The sequence below is a fragment of the Mustela erminea genome, chromosome 17 (genome assembly GCF_009829155.1).
Source record: "Mustela erminea isolate mMusErm1 chromosome 17, mMusErm1.Pri, whole genome shotgun sequence".
Lineage (NCBI taxonomy): Eukaryota > Metazoa > Chordata > Mammalia > Carnivora > Mustelidae > Mustela > Mustela erminea.
The window spans coordinates 22357987-22383829 of NC_045630.1; the positions used below are offsets into that span (position 1 = coordinate 22357987).

Below are 25843 nucleotides of genomic sequence, written 5' to 3' on the forward strand. Positions count from 1 at the left end.
GGCTTCCAAGGGTCAAGTTTTAGGACTCATGTGGTGGACTTTGAGGTTTTCTCATCTGAGGTGGTGGTAGGATGTGAAGAGCCAAGGAGTAAGAGAGCTGGAGTTGGTCTACAAAGTAGACGTCCAGGAGGCCCAGACTCCACTCAGTAGCGCTGTTCACTATAAGGCACATGACTGCTGAAGACTACCGAGCTCCCAGGGAAACAGGCTCGGGGGAGGCATGCAGAAACACACGTGTCCAAGCAGGGAGGGAGGCGGCAGATGGGGACAGGCGCTGGATTTGCTACAGGTTTAAATTTGTTTTATAAAGCAAATGGGCATTCGGTGAGGGATCTTACTGGGTTGAAAGGGCGGGGGACCAGATGAAATCTAAATGCTACTAACAATAATGCATTTTAATTTCATGTAAACTCACTTCTTAAATTTTGCATATGAAATGATGGCTGTGCTGGAAAAAATTGTAAATATACTGAAATGAGATAATATATACTACTTTTTATACATTTCCTGAAGCAAACCAAGTTAGTGAGTTCCCTCCCTTTGTGTACAAAGGTGTTGCTTATGTACCTGACCAGAAATGGACCAGACAGCACCTTGAGAGGGCCGGTGCTGGGCACAGGATGGTGGGGAGGCAAACCCCACTGCAGGTATTACCATTTGCCCAGTCCAGGCAGCCATGACTGCTCCTACCATTGTGGATACTGTGGAGATACATGAGCAGATCAGACTCTGTAATTGTCATCTTTGCTCCCATCTTCTAATCCAAAAAAATAATAATCATTAATAATGATAATAATTATGAGTAAAAACCTAGGATGCACAAGCAAGCAGTCTAAAGCCTATAAACAGTTTTAATATTGGGATAACCACTGTGATGTGATTATTTAATCTTCTAAAAAGAAAAGAATCCGTGCTCCTTATTTGGTTCTCCTTTATACTTATAGGGTTGGCTCTCTCATTTTCAATACAGTTTCTCTGACCCCTTTTATAAATTGGTGGGGGATAATCAGTTGAGGGTTGCAAAACTAGGTCTTGGCTACCTCCTTCAGTATATCTTTAGGTGTTTTGACTCATGCTTTGGGGAGCTGGGGGATGGCAGTTACTTGGCACTTTGGAAAATTCACTTTCAGTATAAACAGAGGAAAATTGACTTTTAGTAAATAGAGGAAGAAAGAGTTCTGATTTGACATTTGTACCATATTTTTCTCCAAACTGGCAAAAATAGAGATGATTTGAGGCAAAGTAAAGGGCATTGAAATCAATTTCAATAATGTGGAGTTTATGGTATCTTCATCCTTTATTTGCCTGATTTTATCCACAAAAAGAGAAAAAGGAATAATTTGTAAGTGATACTGCTAACAAAACCCAAACCCAGACACATAACAATTCAAATGACTATAACCATCTATTACGATACTAGCGAGGAACTGGTGTAGGAAATTCTAATACTTAACTTTTTTGACTTGTAGTCCCTCCTCCTACCTGTCAAGAAAATGATAAACTCTCTTAGAAATTAAAAAATGTATTTAATCAACTGCACTAGGTGCTTTAAAAATGTACCACAAGTAAAGTATTTTAAGTCAGTATCGTACTAAATACTTAATAATGAAGTGAACTTCCATATCATATCACTAGAGTTATATATTAAAAGCACCTTTTCCCACTTGAGTGAAAAGTATTTGTTAAATAAATAATTTCCCAAGAAAAAAAACTTTCTTTTTGTATTTTTCATAATTTCGAGTATCGTTTTTAAGACTTGATAGTTTTGGCACTGAGATACTACATCCTTTTCTCTTGCCTCTTTAAAACGTGAAATGGGGTGATTTTAGGTGAGATTAACACTCAGATCAGTAAATTACAATCCATAATGTGGGTTGGCCCTGTTTAATCACTTGAAGGCCTGAACAGAACAAGAAGATCAGCCTTTCTGAGCAAGAGGGAGTTCTCCAACAGACTCCATTTCTCTTCATCTGCACCATTGGCTCTCCTGGGTCTCCAACTGCTGGCCTTCAGACTAGTAACACATTATTGACTCTCCTGGTTTTGGAGCCTGCTGGCCCATTCTGCAGATTTGGACTTGCCATTCATCCTAAATTCGCGAGCCAATTCTATAAAATAAATCTCTTTCTAGACAGGTTCGTAGCTAGGTACATCTTGTTGATCCTGTGTTTCTGGAGAGCCCTGACTAGTACAGGAGCCAAGGAGGCAAAAGTCTTTATATAATTTTCAGACCTTAAAAACCTATGAAAATGTAAAAAAAAAAAAACAAACCCAAAACCCAAAACCCTTAAGCACTTGAGAATTTTCTTTTGCAAGGGAGGAAATTAATAACATCCATAAGCCCATGTATCAATTAATTTAATCAAAACCACAGGATTTTTGGTAAATGAAGATTCATTTCCTGTTATCATATGAGAGATATTCATTGATATCATTTATGCACAAATACTAATGCTCTTAGGTCTAAATATAAGCTAAAACCTGTCAACAGCACATTTCTTTGATTCTTTTAGATTTTGAGTCAGCACTAACAGCTGCTTCTTATAACTCCTCAGTTACTTCTTTGAAAGTTATTTCAGAATGACCAAGGTTATTAAAACATCCAAATTTAGCCTTCATTTATTACGTAAAATTGGGCTGATACCATCCAAAGTAACAGATGAATCTGAAATATAAATTAGCTAAATATCAAATGGTTTCTTTTAGCAAAGAGTACTCTTTCTTTCTCAATAGTGACTAAAAGGAAAGAGTGAATTACGGTGTCGGTGACACCTTAGTTCACGTCGTGGTTCTGTGAATAATTAGCTGTGTCTGTATGTGGACAGGGTATTTGTGTGGATTAAATACTTCATCGTCTGAAAAATGGAAATGATCTCCTTTTGAGGGCTGGGAAAATTAGATGAAATAAATTGAATGAAAGTGCCCAGGCTTGTGCCAGAGAGACATATTTTCTTGATAAGTCAAATCTCCCTTTTTTAATGTTAATAAAAAGTATATACTTATATAGTTTTATAACTCATATTCTGTATGAGTTATAGAATCAAGTGTTACTAGTAGCTAAAGGCCTCAAGGTTGCTAATGCTACCCAGTGCTTCTGCATGTAAGGAAACAGAGTCCAAAGAGGATTTTCTGTGCCCCAGATCACAAAGTTAGTTAGAGGGAAAGCTTTCAGAGATCATGGAGCAGAGGGAATTAAAAGCTTTGGAGGCTAACAGATCCAGTTTTGAGTCCACAGGACATTACTTTCTAGCTTTGTGATAAGAAAAGTTAACTTCCTTATGTTTCAATTATTTTATCTTTAAAATGTCACTGTGAAAATTAGTTGTGAAAATTAAAGGATATACATAAAACAGATTAATTCATGTGTAGCAAATGCAGGTGAGAATTGTAATCTACATAGTCATTCAAGTATTTGATTATTCTGTTTTTATGTACAAGTATCTGATATTTCTTTCACCTGCTAGCAGCTCAGATACCTGACTTCAAAATCTTACCTGAAAATTCTAAGAATTTACTGTAAAGCAATAATGAAAACAATGGGTTATATAAGTAACAAATTCCAGTTTCGTAAGTGGCTATTTCCAGAAAATTCCTAACAACATAAATATTCGTAAGTATGTGTTGGACTAGTGGCTTATGAAGAAGGACATCTGGGGAGCTGTTTTCTCAGGATTAGAGAAAGCCTTATGTTCAGTCTTCCAACTTTTCTTATTAAATCTTACTGAACAACAGTGCAGTTCCGTGTTGCGTGTTGAACAGTGAGATGTGTTACTAAGAATTTTCTTACTCTAGACTGTTGGATTTGTATTGGATTTAACGTTATTTTCAATAATGCAGCATTACAAGTAACCAAATCACCAGGCTCAAATGCTCCTACATGATTTTTTAATATAAACAGTCTTCCTCCTTCTATAATATCAACCGAAATACTTTTTTTCCCCCATGAAGCTCTTCTTAATCGTATTTCTCCTGACTCCCTAGAGGACTGTTGCAATGTCACATGTCCTTTTCAGCTTGTGAGTGTCTTGGCTTGAATTTAGGCTCAGTGCTTGACAACAGGAAATGTTCACTGTTCTTATTACGTTGTCCATAAATTCAAGTCTTCCTTCAAGGCCTAATTCAGATGCTTCCTCCTTCTAACTTCCTATCTGGCTTGCTTAACAGCTCCTCTGACAGCTATTACTGTAGTGTGCTCTGTTCACCTGCTTTATAATCCAGTTCTGTTTCCTATCCTAGCTTTCTTTCCCCTCCAGACAGGTTTTTAAGAACTTAGGTATTTTATGTTATTTGCAATTTAAACATATATGATTGAAAGCATTCTGTACATCTAAACATGTACAGGTTCAAAGCATTTAACTTGCTCCATTGTACCGAATGCTGGAGTGTGTTTGCATGAATGAGCTCTCCAACCTGCATCTAATTAGGATGCATAGGCTCCTTCAGTTCGGGGCCACTCAGTAGTAGAGAACTGTACTCTAGTCAGAGCATCCCTACTCGCTTCAGCTTCTGCTTTTCCACCCCTGCGGATTTCTTTCTTCACTTTGTTTCTTATAAAGCTTTGAACTGCTTCGTGATCTAGTATCTTTGCTCCATCTTTGCTCAGTCTTCAATCTCTAACTTTCTTTTGCTAGTAATTGTTATTGGGAAACAGCATCAAACAAAAGATACTCTTTCTCCCCAGCAGTCTGACTTTTCTTTCACATCAGCCTCTGTCTATCCAGTAAACATTTCCATCCATCCACTCCCTATTCCCTTGTCTGTCTCCACCCCCACACTCCCCCCATCCTCAACAGGCTCAGAATCTTCCTGGTAGATATTGGATTGTACTCACCACATGCCTGATAATTCTGGAGCAGTGGTTATTAAGCTTTTTGATCTGAGAAATCTATTTTACATTAAAAAAAATATAAAGAACTTCTAAGAGAGGGACACCTGGGTGGCTCAGTGGGTTAAGCCTCTGCCTTCGGCTCAGATCATGATCTCAGGGTCCTGGGATTGAGCCCTGCATTGGGCTCTTTGCTCAGCGGGAGCCTGCTTCCCCCCACCCCTCTGCCTACTTGTGATCTCTCTCTCTGTCAAATAAATAAATAAAATCTTTTAAAAAAAAGAACTCCTAAGAGGTTTTATTTATATGGGTTATATCTATGAATATCTACCATATGAAAAGTGAAAGCTGAGAAAACTTATCAAAATACATACTTATTTTACATAAATCATTGTCATATTAATATCAATGACATTTTATGAGTATAACCATATTTTCAAGAACATAAAAAGGGTGAGAAGGGCAGCATTGCTTTACATTTTTATAAGTATCTCTGTTGTTTGACTTAACAGACAGCAGCTGGATTTTTGTTATCTGCTTTTGAATTCAATCTCGTGCTGTATCACACATCCTATAATTTCTAGAAAACTCCATCATAGACTCATGAAGTAATGAGAATGAGCAAAGACAAATAACATCTTACTGTTTTCATGAAAATAGTTTTGACCTTGTGGACACCCAGACGGCTGTGTACAATTTAAGAACTAGGCCCTGGGGTATATAGAAACCACCCGCTCTCTTGAGCAATAATGGTTCAGGACCACAGAAAAAATGGCAATCTCTTCCTCTACAAACAAACACTTGTATTTTAGTCATGTTGCAGACAGCCTTTGCTTCTCTCCTGCAAAAACTCTTGGTTGACTCATGTTGCTTCCATTTCCAGAACAGCCTCCTTCCCTGCCCTCGTCCGTCCCTGTTGAATAACTGTGCATCTTTAAAATTAAGCTTGGGTTTCTTTTTAATTTATGAAGCTTTCTCCACCACTTCAGTTTCTCTGATTGGAATTGACCACATCTTCTGGACCTCATGTACTCCTAGCCTACAGCCCTTTATTTTAGGAAGACATATTAGCATGAGCCTGGATATAAGAGCTTGGGGTTTAATCCCTGACTGCTGTTTACTGATTGTGTGACCCTGAGCGAGTCTTCAAGGTGTTTCTTCCAAGTGCCTTGGTCCCTCATCTCTTAAAATAGACACTTCATAGAGATTATGTGAAGATTAAATGAAACAATTTCTGGGGCACCTGGGTGGCTCAGTTGGTTAACCGTCTGTCTTCAGCTCAGGTCATGATCTCAGCGTCCTGGGATTGAGCCCCATGGTGGGCTCCCTGCTCAGCAGGGAGTCTGCTTCTCCCTCTGCCCCTCCCCCCACTTGTGCACTCTCTCTCTCTCTCTGTCTCAGAGTAAGAGCTCAAGAAATGTCATCTCTCCCTATTTTTTTTATTGTCATAATAATTATTTTTTTGAAGATTTTACTTATTTGAGAGAGATAAAGTGAGAGAGAGAAAGAGAGAGCCTGAGCAGGGGGTGGGGAGGAGGGGGAGAGGGAGAAGCAGACTCCACACTGAGCAGGGAGCCAGACCTAGGACTTGATCCTGGGACTCTGGGATTATGACCTCAGCTGAATGCAGACATTTAACCAACTGAGCTACCCAGGTGCCCATATTGTCATAATTATTATTACATTTCTGCCTCACTTAAACTATATTCCCTGGATCTACTTGTGATGCTTGAAAGATAGAGACCACTCAATCAGATATATTTAATAGATTAAAGAAAAAATAGATTCTGTAGCTCCTGTCACTTTTAATAGTATATATTTTTAAATGAGTCAGTATAAAGGAGCAATTAAGAATTCTGGACCAAGGCCATATAAAGGAAAGGCAATAAAATAAAGCTTTATTATACTTAAAAAAAAAAAAAAAAGAATTCTGGACCAAGAGGGCATAGTGCTTACTTAACTCCAGATATCAGCAAATAGATTTTACATAGGTAATATCAGCATTTTAGAACTTCCATCTACAAAATGAGCAAAGACATTTTTGCTCACTTTACAGGATTTTTGAGAGACTCCCCCCCAAAAAAATTGCACCCAAAAGCAAGCCAAAAACTGCAAAGGGTTAAGCTAATACAGAGTTATGGTTGTTATTTCTAAATAGAGTTAGTTGGTATTTTAGTCACATTTGCTTTCTAATAGACATTAATTCTTAATTTTCTTATATGAAACATATTCTTTTAAAAAAATAGATATATTATCAAGGTATGAGTGAACTACAATTCTTTATTACCAAATGTGGAGCACATAACATGAAAATTGAAACTAAAAGGGAATATATTTTATGCCTTTACAAATGATCTCTGTGTTTCATCACTCTAGGTGCCTGTGGTCGCCATATTGGGCTCAGGTGGAGGCTTCCGAGCCATGGTCGGATTCTCAGGTGTGATCAAGGCCCTGTATGAGGCGGGAATTTTAGATTGTGCTACCTACATCGCTGGTCTTTCTGGCTCCACATGGTTAGTATGCATTTTAAATCTTAGTTATATCATGCTAAAAGTTTGGGGTTTATCTACCTCAAACCTTTGAAAAGAAAGGAGGATTTAGAAAACTGAACCTTAATTTCAAATTATTGAAGTGTTCCAGTTTGATGCTTAAAAATGTTTCTTAAAAATGAGGGATGCCTGGGTGGCTCAGTTGGTTGGACGACTGCTTTTGACTCAGGTCATGATCCCGGAGTCCCAGGATCGAATCCCACATCGGGCTCCCAGCTCCACGGGGAGTCTGCTTCACTCTCTGACCTTCTCACTCATGCTCTCTCTCACTGCCTCTCTCTCAAATAAATAAATAAAATATTTTTAAAAAAAATCTTTCTTAAAAATGTGTTTCAAGGCAGATTCATACCTAATGATGCCCCTTATCATAAATTTACTCCTTTTAAGCTGATTTGTAACTTAAAATGTAGTTAAACATAAAATCTTAAAAATAGATCAATCGAAATTCTATATAAATATCACAGAGGTGAAATAACATGCTCCACCCATAATTAATTTAATCTTCCTATAATTTGCTGATTTGTAATCTTTCAGCAATCGTGTCTAAGTCTACATGATTCACTAGGTATTCATTTTCTTCTCTAGGGCAAATAGAAAGAGATGCAAGATACCTCAGTATACAGAAGAGGAAAAACAACTTTTGAATGTAGAAATGGAATGTTTCACTGATTCACATCTGATTATCAAATTAATCCTTTATATGCACTTAAGCTAAATTTGGAGAGAGACGTAAAACATGTGTACATAAAATATTTGTACACCATAGCTTTGTCGTTTCACAAACATTTATGAAACATGTTCAAAGAATCTACCTTGTACTTTTTAGTTTGCCTGACCCACAGAAGTACATTGAAAATCAAATATTAGAAAAAAAAAGAAAATAAAATATTAGTTCTTCCTCAAATGTCTCAACTGTGTCACCTTATTACAAAATGCCTGACTTTGACTTACAAGTCTTTTTAATCATTCAGCCATAGTAAAGTTCATCTGTCATAATGCTATATTATATATGTCAAGCATTTGAATATTTCTCTACCTTCTTATCGTATGAGATGGATCTGAGTTTTTTTCATTTTCAGCTAAAGAAAATTTGACTCGGAAGCCAAGGGATTTGTCCAAGATCACTAGCAGAACCAGCATGTGAAGTCAGGCTTTTGATCCTCTAGTCTAGGATTCTTGGAACTAAACCATAATCTTTTCTTGCACAGCTGTATGTTCTACACAGAAATTCACATATAAAGAATGTATAGTTTTTAAATATTTAAGAAACTTAAATATCTTAAATCTTAAATATCAGATTCTTTAACTAAAAAACAAAAACTTAGAATGATGGTTGCTACCTTCTTTCTATATACCCTCAAAATGACTTATCTTTTTGAAAGAAGGGTGTAGCCCATTACTATTCTTTCCCTTGAAGGAAAGAGCAGGCACCTGCCTGTTTAATGAGTAATATGACAGAAAAACTTGGGCCCTAAGATTAATTTGCCTACTCGAGCATTCTGTTATTACTCTTCGAGTGGTTTTCCTTCTCTGAATTCACTATTTGTTGGATTCCTGTGGTCCATCACTGACTAATACATTGCAAGAAGCTTATTTTCTTAAACTCACCTAATAAAGACAGAACAGATATGATTTGGGGTGCTGACTTGAGGGTATAATAGTGTGTGTTTATTAGGCTGCAGTCATTGCTTTAGTTATGGATTTGAGGCAGCATCTTAGATTCTGCTGTCAAGGTTCTAAAAACAAGTCCTGCAAAGTGTAATTAAGAGAATTTTAGATGTTACAGGCTAATCATTTAAATACCACAGGCCTCACATTTATACGTACATAAACTTCTGCTCTATCCTTCGTTGCCTAATTTCTCCAAGATTAGCCGTCCCTTATTTCTTTCATTTCCTTCAAGGCCACTCATTCCTAAAAGCCTTAACAATAGATTTTCACCTGGCAACCACCTAATTTCCAAATATAATCATGTCTTTTGAAGTTCTTTTCCTCCTTGACTCTTTGGTGGAGTCCAGGAGGATAAATTTCGGGGTTGAGACATTTCACACAGTAACTATCCCTCTTTCAGTTCCCTTCTCTTCTGCCTTTTGTTTTTTTTTTTTTTTTTTTTTTAAAGATTTTATTTATTTATTTGACACAGAGAGAGAGAGATCACAAGCAGGCAGAGAGGCAGGCAGAGAGAAAGTGGGAAGCAGGCTTCCTGCTGAGCAGAAAGCCTGATATGGGGCTCGATCATAGGACCCTGAGATCATGACCTGAGCCGAAGGCAGAGGCTCAACCCACTGAGCCACCCAGGTGCCCCTCTCTTCTGCCTTTTGGATTTTATTTCATCCTCTCTGACTGCTCTGCCCTCCGTAATGTCTTTACAATTTTCACTGCTTTACTCCTTAATGTGAGCTTTCCTCCAAGACCTCTCTTTTGTTCTGTTACATCTACACACCACTCCCTTGGCAATTTCACCAGCTTCTACCACCTCAGTTATTACCATCAATAATTTAGTTCATGGAACTCTAGAACATCCTGAAAGCTAATGGACCAAAAAAGGAAAGACAATACAAAGTAGCTGTTGAAGAAGACAATCAAGTAAAAGATGACCCAGAGGTCAGGGGTAGAGAGTACTTCAAGAAGTAGTGGGACTTTTAATAGAATGAAACATCTGTGAATAGCTTAGCTTAGAACTGGGCTTGGAAATCCTTACTGGTTTTAACAAGAATCACTGAAGTAAATAAAGAGCACTTTTGATCATGAAATTGCAAATAAGAAGTAAAGAGAAGATGAAAGAAAGAGTGGGGGGGGGTAGTTGGTAAACCTACTAGGAAATGTCTATTCTTTCAAGAAAGGGAATGTAGGACTCAGGAAAGTATCTTGGTGTGGTTTTGTTTCCAGAATTTAGAAATTTGTGTAGGAGTCTGAGATAAAGGAAACAGTGTAGACGGATAGACGAAAGATAAAGGAATAGATGCTTCGTGGATAGAAAAAGATTCAGACTGAGACAGGACAGGACAAGATTGAAAAGTACAAGTGAAAGCTGTTCATCATGGAGAGGAGAGATACTTCCTGAGACAGAAGAAAAGGTGGTCGGATGATTCATATTAATTTTCTCTGAAAAGTATAGGTGAGAAGGTAAAAAAGTTCAAAGGAAGGAATTCAGAAAGACTTGGATAAACAAATTACACTCTTGTGTTGTGTAAGTTTTTATATTCTGTTGACACATGACCATTACTTGGCACAAATGAGGTAATACGGAAATATTTGGAGAAGCCTGGACCTCCCAAAAAGTTTTCTGTGATCACAAAAGAGAATTTTATGTAGGACAAAGCCTTCCCTTGTAACTGTTACTAACTTTAGGGCAATTATTTCTGAAATTATTTTTGTATGATACTTATTATTCATTGCTTGTATTAGCCAACCGGTCAGCACAACTCTCTTTCCCAGTATAGCTTCATTTGTAGAATCCTGAGGGGTTAAAGTGTCTTGACTACCATGTTTGTATGGCATTATCATCTAAAGAGAATTGAGAGCAGCTCTACATCTGTAACCATGGGGTTCAATTCATTAAACTGACTAAAATGGAATTCAAGAATGAGAACTTTCAGTTGGACAGTCTGAAGAATTCCTGCCGCACTGAAAAATGAAACAGTTTTAGGAGACGTTGCCTCATAAGAGGTGACAGATCAAGATCAACAGAAAAAGATCAAGATGGAAGTTAGAGAAAATACGTTGTTTGGCGTGGGGGGTGGTGGAACTGTGCTTGTCTTGTTCTTTAGTGGGTCTCTCCAACTTACCACATATTTAATGACTAAAGCTTTGCAAAAGTAACCATTTTGAGGGGGAAATGAATCTAAGGATTTCTTTAGAGTTTTAGGCTGTTTGCAAATGTCAAGTCTCAAGAAATGCTTTTGAGACTTGGCTTTTGACACTTACTAGGCATAGAAGTTCTATATGTTTAACCCTGATGTTGCTGATTTGGCAAGTCCTTAGAGGCCTGGTACTGGTCTTTTAAAACATTGGCTGTGTGATGTGGAAGAAAGGATTGTACTGAGAATTCCTTGTGGGATTTTTTTTTTTAATTTTATTTATTTATTTGAGAGATAGAGCATATGCGCATGTGAGGGAGCACATGTTTGGGCAGGTGTGGGGAGGGGAAGGGGAGACGGAGAGGGACAAGCAGACTGCACTGAGCATGGAGCCCACAAGGGCTCAGTCTCACAACCCTGAGATCATAAGCTGAGGCAAACTCAAGGGTGGGACAGTTGTTCAACTGCCTGAGCCACCCAGGAACCCTTCCTTGTGCACTTTTGACATGATTTAGCTATTAACATTTCACACTTAGCCTAGAATGCATTCATATGGAGAGAATGATGTGTCCCATTGTATAAATGTGTCAAAAAAATTAGAGGCAGATATTTTCAGATTTATAGAGAAATAAATTGAGGATCATTTCGTTCATTACTTAACTATTTATAGAGGCCCTCCTGTGTCTAAGAAACTTAGTTGTGGAAACTTGATTGGTATAATTAGGAGTCATGTATTAGTAAAGAGATGAAAATTAAGGCTGAACTATGGACTTCAGTATTGGAGGATTGATGTCTATGTGCTTTAGATGGTAGCATGTCCACAGAAGCTAGTAATAGCCGAATCTTGCCTTGGTGTCACCAAGGAAACAAAGAAAGCTATTTAAAGAAAATTGGCCATTGCCCCATCACTCCATCTTTATCTTCACCAAAGCAAAAACTCAGGTCTTAGATGTCCCCACAATGATGCCGTGATAGGTCTGTCCAACTCACGCTTGCAAATTCTAAGGAATATGGTGTCATAAATGCTGACGTGGAGAACATTAACCTGGTGCCAGTGGTTGAGGTATTCTAGGTCTCTGACTGGGGCTTGTATCCTCAAGCCAATTGCTTCATGATGGGAAAAGAATGAGAGAGTGAAAGGGGGAGAGAGAGATTGATCCAAGTGAATGGCTTTACTTCAAACTTTAGAGGGCAGAAATGGACTACAACCATTCTACGTGGAACAAAAAGAGAGGATTGGGCTGGTATCCATATACATTTTGACCACTTAAAAAAAATCAACCTCTGAAGCTCTGATACAAGTCCTAGCTTTTGAGCAGTCCCCCAACCCCAGAGGGAAGAACTGCTTGATCTAAAGCCAATGGGAAGAAAGGAAGAGAAGACAAGGGCCTTCAGATCTTGCTGGAGGCAATTCATGGGGGCAGAGGTACTTACTAGAATCATAATTTGGTTCATTTAAAGACCAGCTAAATTAAAAATTCATGCTATACGGGGAACCTGGGTGGCTCAGTGGGTTAAAGCCTCTGCCTTCGGCTCAGGTCATGGTCCTGGGGTCCTGAGATCGAGCCCTGCATCAGGCTCCCTGCAGAGCAGAGAGCCTGCTTCCCCCTCTCTCTCTGCTTGCCTCTCTGCCTACTTGTGATCTCTATCAAATAAATAAAAAACCTTAAAAAAAATTCATGCTATAACCTATAGCTCTGAGAAGCATGAAACACAGGGTTGGGTTTAAGCTTTCTAAAATCCAAGGCAAAATCCAAACTATGCACAGTGACATAATATAATTTTTAATAAGTTAGGGGAAAGCCAGTGGCCCATGGAGGTAGAAATTATTCTTGTTAATGAGAATAGTAAATAACTTCTTCTTAGAGCTAGAGAATGAAGTATATCATGAATAGTTCCAGAACCAACTACTCAGAGGCTCAAAAAGATGTTTTATTTTCCTATTTTTTTTATGTTCTTAGTGTAAACCAATACATACCATCAATGTGTGCAATTATTGAAAAGAATGATAAGGTCCAGAAAGTCAGGTCTTCGTTGGTCTGAATGAATCATGTGATAGACCTTGGAATAACTACAGGAATGGATAGATCCTGTATCTCTCAAACAGTCTAAGCTGTATTTTTCTAGATAATTGGTGATTATACCAGGCTCGAGTTCAGAGTAAATCTTTTGATTTACTTTCTCACAAGTTTTGGGAAATATTAGGATAAAGATCTTTTAAGAATTTTTATTTAAAAAACATGTTTTTCAGAGCATGTGTTCCATGTTAGGTCTCTCATCAGTACTCCATTTGTTGACTTAAAATGATTCTCAGTTTGTCTCCAAAGAACCTCTGAATCCAATAAAAATTCTACTTTAATGTAAAGTAGAAGTAGTTTGGTTTCTAAGAACTGAAAATCTTATTAAGAGATTAAGAAAAACAATAAACCTATTGGGGGAGAGGACACATTTTAAATTCTAGTTCTTTTATTAACTGGGAATTGTGAACATTGGTTTAAATGCATCAGTCCTCTCTTAGAAGAATTGGAAGCTGTTGTGGGTCTTTAAGGCACCAGCTTATGCCCAGTTAGCCAGCACAGGCCTAGGGCATGGCAGGGGCCCATTAAGGGTTAGTTTTTTCCTCTCTCTAAAGGAAAGATAAATCATTATAATAGGTATTTTATTTGAATGTCAAGGAAACAGGGAAGTTAAACTGTGGTGCTATTTTATATACTCTTTGGTTAGATGACGTGGTGGTTATTTCTTTCTCTCATTATTTTGTATTCTCTGTTCAGTAGTTCAAAAAACCATGCTTTCCACACGCCAGGCATTTGCTAGTCATTGAGACTAGAGAAGTTGAATAAGCAGTTTTCCCTGGGGGATGTCATAATTTAGTAAGGGAGACAGATACACAGTCATACTTCATATTCAGTGTGGAGAACTACAATACTAGAGATATTGGTGCACGGGAAGGAGGGTGGTCTCACATATGAGTGCACGGGAAGGAGGGTGCACGGGAAGGAGGGTGATCTCACATATGAGACCATGTTTATGGTCTAAATATCAAACACCAGGGTAGTGTCTGCTGATTTCCAGTTTCATTAGAAGTGGTCAAATGGCTGGTGGCCAAGAATCTCCACAAGAAAGCATTTACCTCAAAGACTTCTTTCTCTCCAGAATTTTACCATCAGATTTGGATGCGCAGAAATTCTGAGACCTATAATTCTCAAGACTTAGGATTCTGCCCAGTTTGCAGTGGACAGAACAAACAAACAAACGCCACATTTGTCAGGAAAATTAGGCATTCAGAATAGGTTAGACAGCAGCACATTTCCTACCTGTAGATAATCATTATGGAAAGTCCAACCATCAGATTACATATGTGACTACTATTACATCCAGACAGGTTAGCTTGTTTACATGACTCAAACATGTTGTTTTCATTGGTTTCTGATAATCTAATAGGGTCTACCCATTTCTAGAGGCTAGACAGTACACGGTGTAAGCCTGGCACAGCGTCCTCCTCTCTGGATTGGGCATGGGAAATCCAGTGTTTCCTCTGAGACCTCTCTTTTACTTGGCTTCCATTGTAGACCAGCTTCTTTCTGACTGATACATTCTTTCCTTAAATGGATTGATATTTTCAGTCAGATAATTAAGTTAATCAACTATTTCTAACATTCATTTTTTTTTTTTTAATTTTTATGACAAAGAGTACCTGCCTTCTTTGGAGACTACCATGCAATGCACTTTCTCTTTGTTTCTCTACAGGTACATGTCAACGCTGTATTCTCACCCTGATTTTCCACAGAAAGGGCCAGAGGAGATTAATGAAGAGCTAATGAAAAATGTTAGCCACAACCCCCTTTTACTTCTCACACCACAGAAAGTTAAAAGATATGTTGAGTCTCTATGGAAGAAGAAAAGCTCTGGACAGCCTGTCACGTTTACCGATATCTTTGGGATGTTAATAGGAGAAACACTAATTCACAATGTAAGCTATGACTCAATCTATGGCCCTTTTAATACAAGTAGACCCTGTATGTTATAATGTTTTAATAAAACAAAATGATGTATTTTGTGAACATCACTTGACTCAACTGACCCAATCAACAATGTGTCCTGAGCACATACCCCCATGCCAGGCATAACACTTGTACATTTCCGGCTAGTGCTTACTCATTCTGTGTAACAGTTTTGATGTATAGTGAAGTACTTTTGTATTCTTTTTCTTTGGGGGAAAAAAATACACATTTTAACCCTTAGCTGGCCACTCAATGGCATTCTTTAAGATGAATACAAGTAATATTGTAATGGTAGAGGCAAATGGAGGTTGCCTAAAAGAGAGTCAGAAAAGGGAGTGAGTCACATGGAAAAAGCCCATTTGACACATGACTACAGTGTGACTTACCATGGGAAAATAAAGCGGGGGAGATAGAGCAGTTCCAGGGAATCCGGGGTCCAGATTATTTTTTCATGGTTTTGTAGCTGCCAAGTTCTTCAGCTCAAACATAGATATAGCCTTTAAAGTTGTGGGGTTTTTTTATAATGAAGATAATTACCTCCCTAGAGCTTAATTTTGTTGTTTATTAAAACCCAGAGATTTCTAGAAAACATGACTTATTTTTATTATAAGCATTTTAAGTGTCTCGATTGGAAGTCCTACTTTAAGTAGCTTTCTATCTGTGTTTGCTTCTGTATTTAAAATCATGTCTTTATTTCTTCTGTGGACAGAGAATGAACACTACCTTGAGTAGCTTGAAGGAAAAAGTCAATTCTGGTCAATGCCCTTTACCTCTCTTCACTTGTCTCCATGTCAAACCCGATGTTTCAGAGCTGATGTTTGCAGGTATGTAATTTCCTCTTTCAAAACATTTCCTTGAACCTTTGAACTGTGGTTATAAGCAATTTTAGTTGTCCATTTTCATATATTTTCTCTAACATGAAAACATTGGAAGATATAAGAAAATATTAAGCTAGATGATTTTCTCATTATGGAATATATTCCATGAAGTTAGTAACTTATATTTCTTCATTTAAATTAGTGAAATAAAAACTATAAAAAGTCATGATTGCAATCTCAATTTTCCTCATTTCTCAGGGACTTTTAAACAAAATAGTGTGCCTAGTGCTTCTAGGCAATGCATATTATTTGCTTCCATGCAGCTGTTTCATTAAATAGGATAATATGATGTATGTTTATCATTCAAAACCCTGTTGTAATTTTATAATACAGTACTTAAAAAATACTAGTCTGTACTTGAGGCAGCTGGTGAACAAATGCCGCATTTTGTTACAATCTCAAATGTAAATATTTGTTTCTTCTGTGGCTTTTCTTCTTATTGGGTGCTCTCAAAGCCCGTGAACTCATGCTTCTGGGGGCCTTTGGCAGTCTTAATCTGCAGTGTGGAAGCACTTCTCACTATAGCTGGTAGGGTTCATCATATTTTTAGGAAAAGGACCTCAGTGAAATCAGTCACACCATAAGCTTGAAAGAAAAGAATTGTGCATGGCATGTAATTAACAGATTTACATCCCGAATCCTTTTCCAATTTTACAAAGCCTTACTTTTTTCAACTGACCACTCTTACGCAAGAAGAACTTTGCAAATTATTATTATTATTTTTTAAGATTTTATTTATTTATTTGACAGAGAGAAAGACAGCGAGAGTGGGAACACAAGCCAGGGGAGAGGGAGAACCAGGCTTCCTGCTGAGCAGGGAGCCTGATAGTGAACTCGATCCCAGGACTCTGGAGTCATGACTTGAGCTGAAGGCAGGCACTTAGCAACTGAGCCAACCAAGCTCTCCTTGAAAATTATTTATAAAAAGCAGTGCAGCTGGAATGCATCTATTCAACTATTTACCAGTTATATTGACTAAAAACCATCATGCTGATGGTTCAGAAATCACTTAACATATTGATTATTTTATTTAACTTTTGCTACAGCTCAGGAAGTGAGGTATTTTTAGCTCTGTTCAATAGACAAAAAAGAACAAAACCTCAGAAAGATTAAATTATTTGCACATTGCCACACAGAAAGTAAATAGCAGAGCTGAGATTTATTCTCGAAAATCCTTTGTTTTATGAAAATACTGGCTTCTCTGGTTACTGACTGTGTAGACCGTAGTAAGCCAGGTGCTAAGCATGAACTCCCCTCCCCCACCACAGTATATTGCCCCCATTCTATCAGGACTTATAATCTGAAAGATTTACAATAATTATTAAAGAAGTGAAGGCTCAAGAAAGAAGGTACTCTGTATTGTTTCTTGACCAAGATACATGATATTTTTTAGTTGGCTTCTACATCTCTTAAATAAGGATGAGCCTATCAACATGTTTATATTTTTAAAAAATGATATAAAGTATGCATAGTACATAAACGGTGTCAGACCCAACTTAAGTTTAAGTAAATCGTAAAAATTTAGTGCTCTATGAAAGCTGTATAAGAAATCAGAGGTCTGGATCTTAGCTATAAGCAGATTTTATATATGAAAGGTATATTTAATTATTGCATGGGGGTCGAGCATGCATTAGGTGTCTGGGGTAACTGTAGCATGCCCAGCAATAAATAAGGAGCAAGATCTTGATTGTAATGAAGTTTATAGGGAGAACTGAAATTCATTCATATAAGAAAAGTTTAAGCGCCATGATGAAATTGGTTTGGTTTGGTTTTTGCTTTCCTATCACTGGTGTTTTGTGAGGTCTTGGAATGTTTGCAAATAGGTTGATAAATCCTACTAGAATGCTAGTCAAGTCTGTGCATAGCCAAATAAGCCATTTTACCCCAAAAGCATTATGATGTGGCCAAATAAGCACTAGACTGATTTGTAAGCCCTGCCTTATTTCTAAGCTGAAATACCTTAGGTGGGTCATTTAATCTTTCTGATTCTTGTTTTCCTCCTTATTTAAAAAAAAAAGGATATTAATAAACATCAGGTTTATCTTACAGAGCTATTAAGACAATCACCTGAGGTAGGCAGAAGATGGAACATCAAGAAGAGACATAAAATAGTGTTACGATTGTTATGTCATTTTCATAGTCACCTTTTTAAAATTCTGAACTTGAGGCAGTAGCCATTCTCATTGGAAAATCTAACCACGATCATTAAAGAACAAAGGACTGTTTTGGATTCAACTAGAGTGGGAAAGGTTGTTTTATGTACCTTTTGAGCTTGAAGTATCTGATTTGGGCCATCTGCCTCACTGTGATATTATTACAGAGATGGGAGATACTTAACTAACCTTCATTGCTAAACTTTTAAAATAAGGGGGTGCCTGGGTAGCTCAGTTGTTACACGTCTGCCTTCGGCTCAAGTCATGATCCCAGGGTCCTGGGATCAAGCCCTGCTTCTCCCTCTCTTACTCCCCCTGCTTGTGCTCCTTCTCTCCCTGCCTCTCCCTCTGTCAAATAAATAAAATCTTTAAACTTTTACGATAAGGAGGTTCAAAGCTGTTTCTTCCAACAGAGTTGGACAAAGCCATCAAGCATGAGTTATGTAGATCTTGTACTCAGATAAGAGATTCAAAGGTGTTATGTTATGAAACTTCAAGTAGCTTGGGTTATTGGGGGGGGCGAAGAGAGATGTCTATATTACTTTAAAGTTTGCTTGGATTAAAAATGGATATTTGGGGGAAAAAAGTTGAAATATTATCTGAATAATATTTTTAAAAGTCAAAGAACCAGATTATCTTAACTTACAGAAGTTTTTATCAACTTTATTTCCACAATATCAGAGAATGTTTTCTTCCCTGTAGAATAGTTTTAAACATTTTCCTCTTTGAAGATCTTAAACAAATAAACATTAGTTTGTTTAAAACTGTTAAATATTTTTTTAAAGATTTTATTTTATTCATTTGACACAGAGAGATCACAAGTAGGCAGAGAGGCAGGCAGAGAGAGAGAAAGGAGGAAGCAGGCTCCCCGCGGAGCAGAGAACCCGATGCGGGACTCGATCCCAGGACCCTGAGATCATGACCTGAGCCGAAGGCAGCGGCTTAACCCACTGAGCCACCCAGGCGCCCTGTTAAATATTTTTTGACTCCTTCACTTTACTACAGTGCTTTCATTTTTACATTTCCATTGGTCAATAAATTGTGTTTATTGAGCACAATTTATAAGCTCAACATCATGTTAAATTCTTTGACAGATACTATAAGAGTAAATACATAGTATTTATTATTCTTTGGGAAAGTTACAGTCCCATTAACAAGACAAAAATAAAACATGGAAAATAAATGAGCCATACACATAGAACATTATGATCTCTTAAAGTGTGTAGAACTGACCTACTAGTAAGATATCATAGAGATTTAATGCAGTCCTAAGAAAGACTTCATGTGGGTGAAGGAACTCAGTTTTCAGTTGAACATGGAAAGGTCTATCAAGGGAGATGAATAGTCCTCTTTGTGCGAAATAGCATGAGAAAGTGCTCAGAAGGGGAGCGAAAGTAGGTTTTGTAGAGCAGTAAAAAGAAACTAGCCTTAGTATGAGTTGGTGAAGGTGGGTGGTACATTTGGGAAAACTACTAGTGCCAAGTTACAGAAAGATTTGAATTCCAGACAGAAATATTTTTGTTCAGTTATGATAATGGGAAATATTTGGTGTTTGGGGGCAGGGCAATTAAATTGTTTAGTGTGTTTGGGAAAAAAATGTATTTTCGTGATTCATGTGGGTAGATTAGCAAGGAAAGAAACAGGAAGCAGTGCTACCATGGTGTTCTCGTAATAATGTTCTGGAGCCAGGGAGATCCCGAAAAGAAGAGATGAAGATGGTTGTGAAAAGCCCAGAGGTTACCCGTGAGAAGTGGTAATGAATGGGTTTGATTGTTTGTGAGTAAAAGAGGGGTTTCAGTTTAAAAAACTTTCTTTTGGGGGCTATGATAATGTGGTTTACGAAAGCAGGTAAGGTAGACTGGGAGGAAGGATGATGAGTTCCTTTCCAGGTAAGCACAGTGGGATGTGATGACAGTGTGTCTAAGTGTAAATGCTCAGGAGGAAGTTGGAAATGAGTACCTGGAGGTACAAGAGAGAGGTTCAAGTTTGAAATGTGTGAGTCAACAGCAAAAAGAATAATAGTTACATACTACTCTAGTGAGTCCTTCAGTAAGGACTTACCTTACCTTGAGAGCAAGCTTACCTTGAGAATGTCTGTAGTTACTGTCTGCGCACACACAGCATTAATAAAGAAGACATTACTCGAGAAATCATTGTGTTTCAATACTCAAGGGGATAAAATTTGGAGATGGGAAATTACTTGTAGAGAGAACAGAATTTTCCTAGCAACCTCTGAGTCATGGCTAGTCATATCTCACTAACTCCATGTAAATCTTTATAAAGCACACCACTTTCTGGTGAAAGGTATATGTGCCATTCGGCTTTGATTTCCAATGAATTATAATGTGTTCTCATCTCAAGTGTGATTTCATAACTTCCTTGAAGAAAGGTAGAATGTTACAATCTGCCACTGAGTAAAAAATAAATACACATCCACAATCCCTTTTCTAAAACTTTGGGGATAGATGTTTTGGGGTTCAGAATATTTTAGATTTTAAAGTTAAAAAAAATACATCATTTATTACATAATACTGCCCTAGATTTCATTATCAAATAGAGTGATTTCTGTAATAGAGTGTGTCAGTATTCATATTTAGTGAGATAAATAAAAATTTAGCCTCATATCAAGACTTTTTCTCTGCTGAATGAATTCAGTCAGATTTTACCACCAAATGAATAGCAGAACAATTTGTGGATTTTTGAGTTACTTGGATTTTGGATTGTTTGGGTAGGCATGTCATGATTTTAGAAGAGGGGAATAAAGGAGTGCAGAGGGTTTTGGGTTAGGCAAGGGTAGATGGTTGTGGGACTTCACAGAGGGTGGCCAGCGAAATTGGACCTTGAACTAAAGGTTGAGAAGGAGCAAGCCTTGTAATTGCACAAGGTAATAGGAAGCATAAAGGCATTGAGGTGTCATGGAGCTTTCTCTTTGAGGAAAATTAAGAAGATTTGTGTGGCTAGAGTGGAAGGAGCAAGACCAACATAATGGGAGACTGGTTAGGACATGAGGTCAGGGAGCAGTGGCAAGACTGTTGCAAAGACTTGTTGACTCCATTTTTATGTTCAGTATAATGGGGAGCCATTGGAAAGTTTTCACCTGGCATTAGTGTGCTGTGATTTCTATTTTTAAAAATTTGTTCTTGCCACAAGTATCAAAAAGATAGCAGGAGAATAGAGGAGAGCTGTTCTGGAAGACTACTGTGGAGATCCAGGGAGAAGGTATGGCAGCTTCTACCAGTAGGGTACAAATGGATGGTGGTCCATGGTGGACAAATGGACAAGCAGGCCTATGTGTAACCATATCTGGTAATGAGCCTCCGGAGCTTGAGGTTTTATATGTAAGACGTAAAGGGAAAAGAGCTGTCAAGGATCAAGTATAAATTTTGGTATGAATATCTGAAAAGTAGCCCTGTTTAACAGGAAGGGGGTGCTGAGAGTAGCAAGCGTGGGAAGTAGGAATCAGAAACAAGGAATTCATTTTTGATACATAATTAAACATAGTAATAGTCAAGGATATACATGGAATCTAATAGTGGCTACCATTTATAGAGTGATTAAAATGTGCTATGCCCTCGTCTAAGTTCTTTACATTTCTATACCCATCAGATTTTCACAACAATTTTACAATCCTCTATATTACTCACATTCTATAGGGACCTAAACACAAAGAACACCAGTGATCTACCAAAGCCTGCATAATTGGTAAGCAGCAAAATGGATTTGAACCCAGGGCTCCATAGCCTTTATTAGAAAGTATGCTTTCTTGACCCTATTAATGTGTTTCTTAAGACATTCAGCATTAAAAACTTTGCATTATAATCTTGAGTCAGAAGAATGATTAATAAGCAAAATTAAAGAAAGAAGAATAAAAGGCAAATGTTAGAAAATACTTTCTTCCATTTCATAGTCTGCTTGCATTATCAGAGTTTAGTTTCTTCTATCTACTTTGTAGATTTGACATCTGAGCTAACAGTTTTCTGTTTTACATTCTTTACAGTTAAGATGGACTTCGTAAAGTGGGTTCCAAAAAGATGTCTGAGCTTTTAAATGCAAAAGATACTCAGTTTGAGCATTATACATAATAGGCATTTGATTAATTTTTAAAATATTTTAAATAATTGAAAATAAAGCATTGTTAGAAGCGATCTTCAACTGTGCACATTTCTGTAGTATTTTCCTATTAATGGATTATATATTTTTAAAATGCTTTCAGATTGGGTTGAATTTAGCCCGTATGAGATTGGTATGGCTAAATACGGTACTTTTATGGCTCCTGACTTATTTGGAAGCAAATTTTTTATGGGGACAGTTGTGAAGAAATATGAAGAAAACCCCTTGCACTTCCTAATGGGTAAGTGATCAAAATACTGTTTGTTTGCGTGACTGTTTTAAATCTTGGTGCATTCTAAGTTGTTCTCCATTTTTGCTTTGTTTTAGGTGTCTGGGGCAGTGCCTTTTCTATATTGTTCAACAGAGTCTTGGGAGTTTCTGGCTCACAAAATAAAGGTTCCACAATGGAGGAAGAATTAGGTATTATTAAAACATGTTTTTGTTTGACCATATTGTGCTAAACTGATAAATTTTAACATGAATGTATAGAAAATTAAATCACCATTAAGATTGTCATTGTTCTAAAGTTACCAGTAACTTGGTTAAATCAAGTATTTTCCTAAGAATCATCTGTATATTACTTAAGTATTATTCTGACACTGAGGTTTTGAAATTTGTAAGAACTGTTGATTCCTAAGAATAATTTTTAACTGGAGCATCTTCATTCCTCTTTGTCATCATGTATCTAAATGTACTACTTGCATTAGAGAATACTCCTTTTTTCAAACAGGGGTCTCTTTTAAAAGATTAGATTCGTCAGCAGTTGAACACAGTGTGATGCCTAAGTTCATACTTGCAACTCATTTACCTCTTAAATACTAACTCACTAGAATTCTGTTAGCTTCCTATAGCCGAGTCATACCAAAAAGGAGGAAAAAATATTTCACATTACATCCAGTAAATTAACACTAATGCTTTTCTTTAAATTTAACTCATTGGCCCTTCCATCACAAATTAAAAAGTAATATTTACAAAACTTGAAAAAGTAGACAGACCCAACTGAGGACCAGAGGTTTTCCATTCATTAAAAGATTAATGACAGGAAGATCGCTTTTCATCAATGAGTAAATTTGACTCAAAGCAAACAGAATGAAACATACATTCAATGTCTCCCAAGTACCTTGCCAGCTGTTTCCTTATGGCAGTTACTACGGGAAGGAGCCGTGCATGCTAAATCTGAAGGATGGGGCCAGCCCAGCAGAGGGCTATGGTGGAGGGTCCTGTGTATTCTCAGCACACTACCTCCTACCTCTTCTCTGTCTGTGAAGTATCAAGTATGTGAGGATAGAGTTCACAGAATAACATGAAGGACTTTTTCAACAATCAATTCATTTGAAAAATACTTGCATCTAAAACACTTAATGTAGGATTTGTTTCTTGTTTTTTGTTTTTTGTTTTGGCAAGCTGCCCTTAGTTTTTCCAGGCAGTGACAGTTGATTTAATTAAGCTTTATATGCAAAAAAACACGAAACAAAACAAACCCCCAAAAAACAAAACAAAAACCCCACAATTGTAACATTGATAAATACACTACAGATCGGCTTCGAAGGAGTGTTATCATTCCTCCTGCAAAATTGATTTTAGCTGTTTGATATTGATAGTAACTCCACAGAAATTTTCCACCATTTTTAATACTTTCTTCAGTGGTATCACTTGTATTTTGGGGTCGTTCTTCATAAGTAATGGAGAAGTGAGACGTGATCTTACGATTGCACTAGAGCCAACGATTTTAAAATAAAAATAAAAACAATAAGGAAAGCACTGTGCACTTGAACTTGCTCCTGTCCTCTGAGAAGCACTCACTTAACAAGAGGCCAACGTAGCTGGAACTTTTGAGCCTGCTCCAGCCTTAATGACAGAGCCCCATTTTCTCTAAGAGGCCAAGAGTCTATTGCTAAAATGCTCTGACTTGACTTTTTTTTTTTTTTTTAAGATTTTATTTATTTATTTGTGAGAGAAAGAGAAAGAGCGAGTGAGCACAAGCAGGGAGAGCATCAGGCAGAGAGAGAAGCAGGCTTCCTGCACAGTGAGGAGCCGGATGTAGGACTTGATCCCAGGACCCTGGGATCATGACTTGAGCAGAAGGTAGACACTTAACCAACTGAGCCACCCAGGCGTCCCTGACTTGACTTTTTTTAATGAACATTATACCCGAAATGGATAAATAGCCTGTTTATGACTCTCATTTTATGGAAATAACTGACTCTTCGAGAAATCTTGTGAAGATTTCAGAAGCAAAGAGAGAAGGGACAGATGGACCACATGAGGCTCGCTTCTCTGTGCTCCCTCTAGGTTGAATAATCCAGATAAACCTTGGGCTTGTTATTTTTTTTCCTCCTATGGCAGGAAGAGAATAGGACTGAAATAACAGATCTGAGGTAGGTGAGACAATGGCTGGAGGCCAAGGAAAAGGAGAGTGTTTATACTAAATAGTCTTCAGAATGTTCTTTGTTGGGAGAAGTTTCCTTTGGGGCCAGTGGTTTGGCAGCCTGTGTGTCAGACTGAGAGGGAATATTGTGTACTTGAGATCCACCGGTCAGCAGGATGCGTGTTACCTCAGATTAAGTAAGGGTTTCCAGAAATGAGACCAGAGAGGTGACTGAGGGGAATCCAAAGACTCCTGGTGACGCTTTTGTCCAACAGTTGCCCAAAGTCTACCTCTTAAAGGGGTGTTCACAGGTGGTTTCTGTTTTTGCTTCCTCCCTTCTGAAGAAAGACATCATGATAAATTGGACCATAATCTGACAGCTCTGAATGAAATTCTTTACACGCTCAAGGAGTTTGGAATGTGTGCATTCTGTGCTTTTGGACAGACGGAGCTATATGTTTTACTATAGTGATGGAAAATAGATATACTCAGATATTTAGATACTCATCTCTTAAAAATATCTTTACAAAAGAGAAGTGAAATCTTTTTTTATTTTTTTGTGAACCATTTTCTTAAATGAGAGTATCAAATAAGACCAAAGAAAAAAATGCATATGGGAAGAAAATTTTGTTCTGCTCGATTACATAAAGGACCAGAGACATGCCTAATGTATAGGATACCTAGAGCGGATCATTTCTTAACACCATCCCTCTTCTATACAACAAAACTACTTTGTGTAATAATCACAAAATGAAATGACATTATCTTTTATTGAATTCCATATGTGTAATCATGCCAGTAAAGTTAAATCTAAAAATTGAAGTCAGCCTACTACCTCAATCTTTTAAAACCCTTCCATTATATACCTTGTCATTCATGTATATGACATTTATGTAGGTATAGTAAACATATACAGAATAATATGGGGAAACTAAATGTTACACACAGATTTCTCCAAGTTTTTGAAGTCCCCAAATGATTCTGTCACTGAAAATTATAAAATTTAGAGTTCATTTCTCTGAGTTTAAAACCTTAAAATGATTCTGTCAGTGAAAATTATACATTGAGTCATATTTTTTAAAATAAAAAAATTCTACTGACTGATAGAAGAAAAAAGTCACTATACAGAAAGTGGTTTCATGTAAATGTCCAAAGA

General features: G+C 37.3%; 1 protein-coding gene across 4 annotated transcripts in view; it reads left to right on the top strand.

Moving 5' to 3' along the window:
• The window catches only part of PLA2G4A (phospholipase A2 group IVA), a 166742-nt gene that overhangs the window by 101556 nt on the left and 39343 nt on the right, over nucleotides 1-25843 (top strand). For all 4 annotated transcript variants that reach the window (XM_032317888.1, XM_032317890.1, XM_032317891.1 and 1 more), the window contains 5 exons: nucleotides 7202-7338; nucleotides 14925-15147; nucleotides 15888-16002; nucleotides 22423-22560; nucleotides 22647-22739. In XM_032317888.1, coding sequence (XP_032173779.1) covers nucleotides 7202-7338; nucleotides 14925-15147; nucleotides 15888-16002; nucleotides 22423-22560; nucleotides 22647-22739 — 706 coding nt within the window. The remainder of the gene's footprint in view (nucleotides 1-7201; nucleotides 7339-14924; nucleotides 15148-15887; nucleotides 16003-22422; nucleotides 22561-22646; nucleotides 22740-25843) is intronic.